This window comes from Kogia breviceps, chromosome 5, assembly GCF_026419965.1.
Source record: "Kogia breviceps isolate mKogBre1 chromosome 5, mKogBre1 haplotype 1, whole genome shotgun sequence".
NCBI classification, from domain to species: Eukaryota; Metazoa; Chordata; class Mammalia; order Artiodactyla; family Physeteridae; genus Kogia; species Kogia breviceps.
The window spans coordinates 12,600,004-12,611,807 of record NC_081314.1 but is presented as its reverse complement, the minus strand read 5'-3'; the positions used below and the strand labels follow the sequence as shown (position 1 = coordinate 12,611,807).

General features: G+C 45.8%; 1 protein-coding gene and 1 long non-coding RNA gene across 31 annotated transcripts in view; one reads left to right on the top strand and one right to left on the bottom strand.

Moving 5' to 3' along the window:
- Positions 1-2,840: 2,840 nt before the first annotated feature.
- TFDP2 (transcription factor Dp-2) overlaps positions 2,841-11,804 on the bottom strand; it is a 174,376-nt gene continuing 165,412 nt past the window's right edge. For all 30 annotated transcript variants that reach the window (XM_067033653.1, XM_067033655.1, XM_059064949.2 and 27 more), the window contains 3 exons: positions 8,322-8,488; positions 4,254-4,359; positions 2,841-4,042 (listed from right to left, as the gene is read on the bottom strand). In XM_067033653.1, coding sequence (XP_066889754.1) covers positions 3,859-4,042; positions 4,254-4,359; positions 8,322-8,488 — 457 coding nt within the window. In that variant the 3' untranslated portion in view covers positions 2,841-3,858. The remainder of the gene's footprint in view (positions 4,043-4,253; positions 4,360-8,321; positions 8,489-11,804) is intronic.
- Positions 4,644-5,940, top strand: LOC136794223 (uncharacterized). Its single transcript, XR_010840621.1, has 3 exons — positions 4,644-4,749; positions 5,115-5,212; positions 5,496-5,940. It is a non-coding gene; the product is annotated as an uncharacterized lncRNA (long non-coding RNA).

Genomic DNA, 11,804 nt, shown 5'->3' with positions numbered 1-11,804 from the left:
TTTCCTATTGTGTAGGTTCAATTGGAAGGTAACAGAGCCAACAAGGAGACCTCCATGGGTTAGAATGTTCTCTTAGTTTATGGCCACTGCTGGTAGCTAAGTCTGGTTTTCTTTCATTAATAAATCTTAGAAATTCCCTGACAGACTCCAAAATGTACACTGCAAGCTGGAAGAGTGGGGGCCTTTGGAATTTAGCAGAGATTTCCAAGTGCACGTTATGGGCTAGGGTGGCCTGCTAGCGAGGTCTTTCAATCGTCTGATTCACAACCAAAGTCACTTTCTCAGGGGGCCTTCCCTGGACACCGCCAGCCAAAGTAGCCTTTCCCCCACTGCCCCATGACCCTGTTATTTCTTCCATAGCACGAATCAACCTGAACGTCTTCTGGTCTCTATTCACTCAAACACTTATGGAAGGATTAAATCTTCCATTCACTGTCCAGCCCCTACCCTGCAGGGACCACCGTGGCAGTGAGGCCTTAGAGGCTACCTCACAGACGTGCCTGAGGCGAGGGGGCTGGCGAGGTAGCAAAGGCCCCCTGAAGGGAGTCACCCATGAAGCCGACCAGGCCTCTCCCCGTGTGTGGTTCTGGTAGGAGGAGCTGAGGCGGTTCCCTTCTTTTGCTAGCCCTGCCCCACCTAGGCCCACCACGCTCTGACCGTCCCAGGGCCCAGGTTACACCCAGACTTTGCTGTCTCTACAACCTGAGCGGCCCACAAAGGGCTGTGTTTTGGCAAACAGCCGAGTTTCGGATGCCTGCATGGCTAAAGCGAGCCACTCCTTTCTGGAGTACCTTTGCAGGAATTACCTGCAGGGGCTCCTGTGTATCTGGGGGCTGAGCCCGGCATCATTTTTCAAGTAGGGCAGAGTATGGTGACAACTGTGAATCCTGCTAATGAAGAGAGTTACCCTCTTCATCCCGGTAAAATGGCAGCCAACTGCAGACACTTTTCTCCCCACCATTTCTAGAAGACAGGGGTCGTTTGTAAGGTTTTGCGGGGGGCGGGGGCAGTGCCGAGAGGTGAGGAATCACCGTCTTAGCACCTCCTTTCCTGGCCCCTCCCCGAGGTCCTCCATGATCATAAGGCACAGTTTATGTCAACACTTACTGAAGCTGCTCCCATCACTTGGTCATCACAAGAGAAAATGAAGCAGGTGAGACAGACGCGCAGCGGGGAAGGGCAGGAAGTGTGGGCGGGTGCCTGGGCGCCGTGCGCGCTGCCTGGACCCTCCCACATCGGGGCCAAAGACGGCAGGCTTGGTGCCACCTGCGCGGGTGCTAAAGGGATCACAACTTTACCGACTGGGCGACACTGTGCACCGGAAAGGTTACCGGATACACTGGCGCCTGAGGGAAGAGGGGACTCTTGAACTTCCCCCAAGCAGAGTGTAACCAGCACCCTCTGGGAGGGGCGGCCACGTGTGTGTACGTGTGCGCGTGCAAATAACCCCAAGTGCCGCTCTTATAGAGAAGCCTGGATGTTGTAACCACAATTTCCTTTTTTTTTTTTTTTTTTTCTCCCCTGTTTGATTTCTATATGAACTTGTGACTGAGTAATGAACTTTAGAACCACATAAATCTGTTTAGGAGAGAAGCAGAAGAATGACAGAATTTCTCTTTCTAAACATCTGAGTCTAGCTTTCCGCTCAGGTGAAGCCTCACACCAGCGACACGTCCTGTGACCACAGTGACCCTGTAGGGCGTCCTCAGCAGCAACCCAAGTGTGTCACTGAGGAACGGCGGCCACTTCCTGCCCAACACACACCACACACCGCTCGCTGGCTGCGCTGGCCACTGATGGGGCACCAGTAATGAACGGTAAGAGTCTTTGGTTGCTTTTTCTTTTAAACCCATATTTTATCAGCAGCAGAGAGAGAACAGAGAAGGGGGTCGGTGCCCCACGAACTCTGGCAAGGATCCTGCTACCTGGTAGAGGAGTGCTCACGCCTGGGGTACCTGTCGTGAACGCTGAGGTGCGGCCCTGGGACCTGCGGCATATGGTACTGTGAAGTCTGAAAAGCCCGCCGTGGCGCTGGGCCCCTTTCAAGTACAGGGGCAAGAAAAGTTGGGCTTGGGAGAGGGAGAGGCAGCCTGAAGGAGACCTGGTTTTCCCTGACGGTGCGGCTGACACCTTTCAGGCAGAACGTGCCCTGGAGGCCCTTGGGCTCTCCCTCCCGCGCCCACCCCGGCCTCAGGGTGGCCCGGAACTCAGGCTGCGATGGGGCCCTCCGGCCCCTGCCTCCACTTCTCCGGCCCCTCCGCACTCTGAGTTTGCGCTATGGCTTATTCCTGACGGAACGCGTTTTGTCTCAAAGGAACTTAGCGTTGTACATCCTTGTGTACTGGTTGTTTGGGCCAGCCAGGTCCTTCCCCGCCAGCTCATCGGGGGCACTGGCCCCCGTGCTCCCCCGCGGGGCTTAGGAAAGAGCTGGTGTGGGCTGAGCTCAGTGCTGAGCCCATAGACGCTGGATGCGTAATCTCGGGGCAAATCCAAATGATTCAAGTCAGATTTAAGGTTAATCTTCCATTATCGTTATCGCTTGCTCCTTTCCAAGGCCTTAACTAATGTGCGCTTAAGTCGGGGTTTGGCCGTGGTGGCAGTGTCTCCACACTCGTATTCAGAGGGGCGGGAAGTGAACCCAGCAGGGCGCGGTTCCTAGTGGCATCTTGGGCTCTGGCCTGACAGTCTGCGCCTGATCTACTGCACACCCAGTCGCCTGGAGCGCTCAACGCTTTTTGGTGTTTCTGTGAAACACTGAATGTCGGGTGAGTTGAGATGCGTTTGACCCAGGAATCAACCCAATATGGTCATTCTGATGAATGAGAATGTACCAGAGGTGACATGGACAGGAAAACATTGCTGTTCGTATTCTGGAAATACTTTTCAGACAAAAGTAATGACAGTTCATTTTCACAAATTGCACGCTGGGTGAAATCATACAATTACGGCAGGGAACTGTAAGCAAGCAGCTCGGTCACGGGGACTTGTTCCTTTGCTTTGTTCTAGGTGAACAAGCGGTGTGAAAGGCATATATAGCTCTGATTAAAACAATAGAGACAATTTCCTTCTCTTGTAAAACTCCAGATTTAGGTTGCTGGCGAAAGGCAGTGCTGGCAAAGTATTTAATGCACGTGGAAATGCTATTCTATTTTGGCTTCCAGAAGTAGCCCTAGAAAATTCTATGCACCAATGCATTGGCTAATAGTGATCATTTCAGTTTGACTATAAATTATTCTAAATGTCACTTAAGTACTCAAGGATTAGCGTTCGCTCCTTTCTAGAAGCCGTCTAAGGCAGCCGATGCGTAAAGCACCTCGACTAGACTTTCAACTAGTTCAGCGGTTCAATCTGTGCGCCTTGGGCCACGAGGGTCTCCATCCCTCGCTGTACAGCTCCTCCCACCGGGAACCTCTCGCGTTCAGCTCCGCCTCGTGAAAGGCAGCCCAGAGCAGGGAACGGGGCGTGGGGCACATGGCCATCGGGGACTGTTCATGGAGCCACCTCGGCAATGAGGAGGGCTGCGTGGGTTTGGGGGCCACGGCGCCCTGCCTCACGGAAGATAAATGCGCTGCGTTCGTGCTGCCAAGTCAGGGACTATCCCCTCTGCCACCTCCGAGTACGTGCTTTGTTTGCCATGTGATCTACTGCTCTGTCGTTCAGAGTTTTCATTCACACTACGTTAACTTTCATCTCAATCCTCTCAGCCTTCAAGGTAATTTGCTTATTGTGTTTCCCTAGTTTTCACTGAACACACAGTGCAAACAAAGGCAAAGACCGAAGCAATCGTTTCAAACACAAGAGCTCACACTAAAAACACACATGAGCATCAAATAGCAGGACGTGGGTTTGCGCCTGTCTTTATTCTGGGGAGGAGGAGTCCTCCTCGTCCTCGTCCTCGTCCTCGTCGTTGAAGGAACAGGGGGTCTCGCCTCGGGACTCAGAGCAGTGGCAGGCGGCACTGCCGGGTTGGTGACTGTCTGGGGCAAGGAGCCGCCCCGTTGCTAAGGCCACTTCAGCATCCAAGCACAACCCTTGCTTTACACTAGCAAACAATTGAAAACACACAGGCTCATTAACGAGGTAGATGTTGTAAGCTTTGGAGAACACAGGGAAGAGAACCCGGGAAAGGGGGGAGCCGCAGGCGAGCTCTGCCGGAGCCGCTAGGGACCCGGCCGGCGCAGCACGCTGGCTCTCCCCTCCAGGGAGGGTCAGGGCTTCACGGCTCGCCCTTCTAACCCTGAAAAAATACGTACCTTGATTGGGACAAGGTGGCACCAGTGGTCAGGTCTAAGTTTGAAACTGACTGGGTAGAGTCCAAAAGCAGTCCCTGATTTAACCACGACGGTCCTGTGGAGATATCTACAGGGAAAAACAAAAACAGATGGCAGCTCTGTAAGTTCCGTGGCTGCTTTTGTTATGGCAGGAAGAAAACACAGACAAGTAAGGCCATCGGCCTGTTCTAAATTACAGCCGCACGAGTCTTCTGCCCTGGGAAGAACCCAGGTTTCTTCAGCTTGGAAAAAAGAAATTTCTAGAACATAAGGGGAGGGGGGGAGAAAAATACAGGAAGGCAGACTACAGAAGGAAAGAATTCAAATTAAAACAATCACAGACTCTCTTCATTCTTTTTTCTTACAGAAGACCTCGAGACGGCAGCTCACGCAGTACAGTGAGAGCTGTACTACTCCAGGACGCCCGCCGGACTCAGCACAAAAGCCTCCGGCCGGGGTGTTAACAAGCCGAGCACAAGTGGGCAGAGACAAAGTCAAGTCAGAATATCTAAGGCCAGAAGGACAGACACATATTTGCCAAAGCCCCCCAGCATGCCATCTTTTCGTGCCCCCTGGTGAACTCAGTGCTATTAGGCACCAGAGGTCTAGTCTTCTTCCTGGTACCCTCTGCTTTACAGCTTGAACTAGACCTTATTTTAAAAGACCACACACAGTCGCGTTTTTCACGAGGGCGAGACAGGCGTTGCTGTTTTAGTCTGTATGAAATATTTTGGCTACGTCCTTGCAATCTCATTTTCTATGCATTTACCATAGTTCTCCTATCACGACCTTGACCAATTCTTATTGTACTTCAACTTGTTTAACCCTTGTCTCCTTATCTAGAATGCTAGCTCAGACAAGGCAGTGACTGGAACATCCAAGTGTTACCGCATGAAGGAGTATCTATCATCTCTTTCAACCGTGAGTTTACAACACAGGTGGTAAGTACAGCAGAAATGCATTCCTAAAGAAGAAACTTATTTGACTTACATTGTGAGATAAGACCAAGTGTATGCTGCGAAAGTGTAATTTGCCAAATGAGCTTTTATTAATCAAACTAGTTTTATAATCACTGTGCAAAAAGGAAAAGAAACTGTGTGCTGGGATTGGAAACTCCACTATCCTGGCACTACCTGACCAAGTGAGAGGCTTCGCACCTAGGAAAAAAGTAAACTAAATGACCACCTTCATCTTAAAATGGCCTTGTGGATCTTTTCTTCACAGGCGAACTAAGGCAGCTGTGGGAAAAAAACACAACAACAAAAACCCTTCAATTCTAAGAAGAGGAGTAGACTTTAAACGCATACAATAAGAACAAGTCCGTACATAATGAAATTAAAGCCAGAATCCTGTGCTAAGTCTGATTAATTAGTATGTATGGAAACCTTCTGCCAGAACACAGCTCGTGACACATTTTCTTTTCACAGTGGCTCTGAAAAGCCCACACAACGGTTCTCACAACCCCCCTCAAGAGCCTGTCCCTGTCCCTCCACATACTGAAGGCACACGCTTCTGCTTCTGAACTAACCTGAAAGTCGTATCCCAGTCTGCAAACAAGGTCACGAAGAGATCAAAGCCACAGAGCCCGCCTAATCGCCCTGAGTCTTTTCACTGAGAATGAGCTAAAATAAAGTCCTGGTGATTTATGGAGTAAGAGCTTTATGCAGACCCTGCTGGACGGCTAGGATGCCTGAGCTGCTAATAAAACAAGAGGTCCTTCTCTGGGGGGAGCGAGGGGAGAATGGAGCGGGTCGGGGTGAGGATGGGGGACTGGGTCGCTGAGGGGCAAGAAGAGGGGGTCACATTTGCAGGAGAGGCGGGTGGTGCGAAATTAAGAACTAAATCCAACAGAAAACAAATCTCAATCAACAGATTCTTGTGTTGTGACGAAAGGGCCAAAACCATAAAACAAAATAAAAACTACCTCTTTGCTTATATTTGACTTAATATACTTTAGAATTTCTCATCATGTTTTAAAGGCATTTTAATATTAGTTCAAGGTAGTAATGCTTATAAATGAAGGAAACTGGCAAAAGCAAAGGCAAAAGAATGCTTTTGTCTATACATCCAAATTATATGTGCAGAATATACCAGTCTTAGGAACTAGGACAATCATAAAGAAGATTTCTGAATTAGTGAAGATCTGAATTTTTAGAACATGCAAAACACAGTGTTTCCATTTTCAAGTATACTCACTATACTCTTCAAATAAAACACCCCAATTTAAAAATGGGCAAAGGATCTGAATAGACATTTCTACAAGGAAGATATACAAATGGCCAGTAAACACATGAAAAGATGTTCACCATTATCAGTCATTAGGAAAATGCAAATTGAAACCACAGTGAAACACCACTTCACATCCACCAGGATGGTTGCAATAAAAAAGATGAACAAGCGTTGAGAAGGATATGGAGAAATCAGAACCCTGGTACATTGCTGGTAGCATTGTAAAACAGTACAACTGCTTTGGAAAATAGTTTGGCAGTTCCTCAGAATGTTAAAAATACAGTTATCATATGACCCAGCAACTCCACTGCTCGGTATACACCCAACAGAACCAAAAGCTTATGTTCCTAAAAAGACATGTACAAGAATGTTTACAGCAACATCATTCATAATAGCTAAAAACTGAAAACAATCCCAATGTCCTCCAGTTAACAAATGGATTAAAAAAATGTGGTATATCCACAAAACGGCAATAAAAAGGGATGAAGCAGGATGGATGACTCTTGAAAACATTACACTAAGTAAAAGAAGTCAGTCACCAAGGCTACATATGATTCCATTTACATGAAAGGTCCAGAATGGACAAATCCACAGCGACAGGAAACAGATTAGTGGTTGCCAGGAGCCAGGAGGAGAGGAGGGATAAAGGGTGACTGCTAGTGTATGTGGGGTTTCTTTTTGGGGTGATAAGACGTTTTAGAATGAGATAATGGTTGGTGATGACTGCATAACCCTGTGAATATACTTAAAACCACTGAATTGCACCTTTAAAATGGTGTATTTTGGGCTTCCCTGGTGGCGCAGTGGTTAAGAATCCGCCTGCCAATGCGGGGGACACGGGTTCGTGCCCCGGTCCGGGAAGATCCCACGTGCCGCGGAGCAACTAAGCCTGCACACCACAACTATTGAGCCTGTGAGCCACGACTACTGAGCCCGCGCGCCTGGAGCCCGTGCTCCACAACAAGAGAAGCCACCGCAATGAGAAGCCCACACACCGCAACGAAGAGTAGACCGCGCTCGCCGCAACTAGACAAAGCCCGCGCGCAGCACCAAAGGCCCAATGCAGCCAAAAATAAATAAATTTTTTTTAAAACAGTGTATTTTCTGGTACATGAATTAAATCTCAATTAAAAAAAATTACAATACCATTTCACATCCACCTGCCTGGGAAGATAAAACTCTTTCACTCTGCAGGTGAGAGGGTAACGTGGCAAAATCAAATTGGAAAGCTGTGGCATCATCTCATAACGACAAAGATACACCCAACTCTGACCCAGCAATCTCACTCTATACACTTGCACACGGTCACCCGGATACAGCTACAGGAATGTCCGAAGCAGCACTGTTTAAATATCAAGAGACTGGAAACAAAACTACAGGATTATGATCAGTAAAATGAACAAGTAAATTGTGCTTTACCCACATACCAGAATTCTATGCATACTAGAATTCTATGTAAAAATGCATCAATTACAGCTATATGAAATCATGTGGACAAATCTAAAGAACATGATGTTGACTGAAAAAAGTCAAATCACAAAAGAATATATCACTATGATTCTATTTATGTAAAGGTGAGAATTAGGCAAAACGAATAAATTGTTTCCAGCTTACTATATTTGTTTGTGTTTGTGTCTCTAAAGAAAAGCAAGTAGTGATAAACAAGAAATTCAAGAGAGAGGTTACATTTTGGGGTAGGGAAGGACACAGAATTGAGGACGGGCATACAGTGGGCTTTAATTCTCTATGAGAAAGGTTTTAGCAAGTTAGGGTCTGACATTTAATCAAGGACAACACTGAAAAAGCCATGAGTTAACATACCTGTGATATAACCTTCTAACGCCTTTGGCACCAGTGATTTAGCAAGTTTCAGATCCTCCAACGAGCATTTGCCTGACTCCAGGCCAAAGGACATTCCCATCCGCTTCAGCACTTCTATGTCATCATGAATCTCAAAGGTGTTGTCAAAATTAAAAAGATATTCAAACCTGCATCAGGAAACAAAGTTAGTGTGGGGTTTTCTGCGGTACTGGGGAGGTCTGAATAGTTTTGTACTCTGCATATTCAATAAAAGAATGAGGACCTAAACTCAGCTACAGTACTAGAAGTTGTTACCGTTTAGGGCAATGAGTCATTCTGCTGGGTTTAGAAGAATGACATCTCAAATAAACCACTTGCCAATTAAAACACCTTTTCCTGTGACAGACAACAGGAGTCCATAAATGTCAGCCCTCATTAAGCTGTGGCAAACTGGAGACAGAAATTTTGGTCTAAATCTAATACTTTTCAAAGCTGTCTATAACTGTCACAAAATATAAAATATGAAGGAAGCCTTCCCATGTAGGCATTTTTCCAGAGTAGATAATCAGGTGGCCAAAAGACACATGAAAAGACGCTCAATATCACTAATCATCAGGGAAATGCAAATCAAAACCACAATAAGATATCACACCTCACACCTGTCAGAATGGCTATCATCAAAAAGACAAATTAACATATGCTGGAGAGGGTGTGGAGAAAAGGGAACCCCTGGGCACTGCTGCTGGAGTGTAAACTGGTGCAGCCACTATGGAAAACAGTATGGAGGTTTCCTCAAAAAATTAAAAACAGAACTACCATACTATCTAACAATGCCACTTCTAGGTATTTACCTGAAGAAAACAAAAACACTAATTCAAAAACATAAAGTGCACACTCAATGTTCACTGAAGCATTACTTACAACAGCTGTGATATGGAAGCAACTGAAGTGTCCATCAATAGATGAACGAATAAAGATGTGGTATGTACACACACCCCAAAAAACCCACAGAGGAACATTCCTAGTCAGCCATAAAAAAAAAAAAAACAAAAAAAAACCCTTGCTGTTTGCGACAACATGGATAGATCTAGAGGGTATTACGCTAAATGAAATAAGCCAGGCAGAAAAAGACAAATATCACATGATCTCACTTATATCTGGAATCTAAAAAATGAAACAAATAAAAATAGATTCATAGAGAACAAATGGGTGGTCGGTTGCCAGACGGGAGGGGCTGAAGGTGGTGGGTGAAATAAGTGAAGGGGATTAAAAGGTACAAACCTCCAATTATAAAATAAGCCACGGGGATACGCTATATAGCATAAGGAATATGGTCAATAATATTGTAATAAGTTTGTGTGGGGAAAGATGGTTACTAGACTTATTACGGTGATCATTCTGTAATGGATGCAAATGTCAAATCCCTATGTTGTACACCTGAAACGAACAGAACATTGTATGTCAACTATACTTCAATAAAAACAAAGAAAGCAAGCAGTCATTAACAAAAAAATAACGCAAAGAAAGCCTTTCCAATTTAATATCTAACTTTCCTACTATGAGTTGGCCTAACTAGGGTTGAGGAAAAAGCATGTTGGATGCTTACTTCATTTTCATGAGTCAAGTGTTAGCTACACCATATCTTAGATGAGCAGAAATGGAAGACTTTTCACAAACTAACCAACCCCCACGTCCTGTCTTGAGGGCCTAAGGAGGAAAAAATGCCGCAGGAAAAAAAGTGTCACATACAACACATAGCACGTTTCCGAACGTTTCTGTAAAGTACCAAATCAGGATGCCCAGCTGCCTGGCACAGGCTTTCAATAAAGAGAAACAGTCCATCTGACTCCCAGGCTATGCCCTGGGGCACCGTCACCCAGAGCCTCAGCCGCCCAGGGACAGAGTGCAGGCGAAGTTCTGGGACAGTGGTGGGCTTACGTTGTCATGAAATTCTATTAAAGTCACGCAAGGGTAAAACTTTTTATGCTACATCTTAAGGGCAAAATTTATAATTTAAAGCAAAATGCCACATTTAAGTAATTTGGAGTATATGAATTTAAATAAGTACATTAACAGACATTCAGAAAAAAAGAAACCACACAAAATCTGGAGTGGATGCCTGCCCCAGGGGTGACTTCAGGCATACATTACAAGCTGAAGGTTTCGTAAATGTAATCATCACTGTGGGAAAGCCTCCTGGCTAAGGGGAAAGGATTGCATCACCAAAGTAACTGAAAGACCAGGCTTTTGCACCACACCTTAAATAACAAGCTCCTACAAGCAGCTCAGAGCCTCCTTCCCCCCACTCAGGGGAGGGCGAGGAAAGGGCACGAGTCAGTAACCACCCAAGAAGGACAAGAATCTGTAATTCCCTCAGGTCTCTGGTCCCCACACTTTCCTGCTACTCTTTTAGACCTCAAAGATTAACCAAAGAAGAGAATTTTAATGATTTCTCACAAAACAAGAGACTAACTAGAGAGAATAACTAGAATTCTAACAGTTTGTTTTTCCCGAAAATATGTTAACCATTCTCTAGAATTCTAAGATTTATGAGAATATGTGACAAGTCCTTGTAGACACATGTCTCTGTAAACAATTTTAAGTGTGTGAAGAATAATACATCTACCATTTGGGCTGGTCCTTTATGAATTTAACGTCTGTAAACCAGCAAGTTAAATACTATAATTCTTGTTTTTACAGAGGAAGAAATGAGATCTCAGAGAAGTTAAAAAACTATACGACTAGAGGAAAGACTGAAAAATGCATCTTCTGACGTCACAGCCTGCACGGTCCCTACCATTTCTACTTGTGTCTATAGCCTTAATTACCAAATACTCTAGAAATCCCTGTTGTTTCTCTTAACTCTTCTTCTTTTTTTTTTTTGGTTCCTTCTTATTTAAATGACCCATAATCTCTGTATGCAATCAAGACAGGGCAGCAACACTGCCAGAGAAAAGAGTGGGAAAAACCAGGAATGGTAAAGCCCCACGGTGATGCAGTAGCTCCAAGGGGCTAGAAGTTCCAGTCCCCGGGACAGTCCTAGGCTAGGCCTCTGGCACTGATGTGGTTACTGAGCCCTCTTTTGCTCTCAAACGTGTCCCAATTTGGATAAGTTATACGCTGACTCCTTAGAAAAGTAGCTAATATTTACAAAGCACTTTCCATGAGTCAGACCTCTTAGAGGCATAATCTTATCTCACAACAAGGCTAAGGAAGTGACGGAGGCCCTGGTATCCTCCCCATTTGTTCTCTGGACACGGGGCTCTGAAGCAGTAAATGAGGGATTGTGTCTGCCTCACTCGTCTCCCCATGTGCCCCTAACGACCTTGACACTGGCCACAGCCTGGAGACCACTGCTGTTCCCAGGAAGGGTCAAATAAGTCACAAATAAACTCTGTATTTTGAAAACTGCTATTTCTCACTATGATAAATATTGCCATCGGTCTTAGTTAAAATGAAGAACATGCTGGTGGGAAAGTAAACTGGTGCAGCCACTGGAAGACA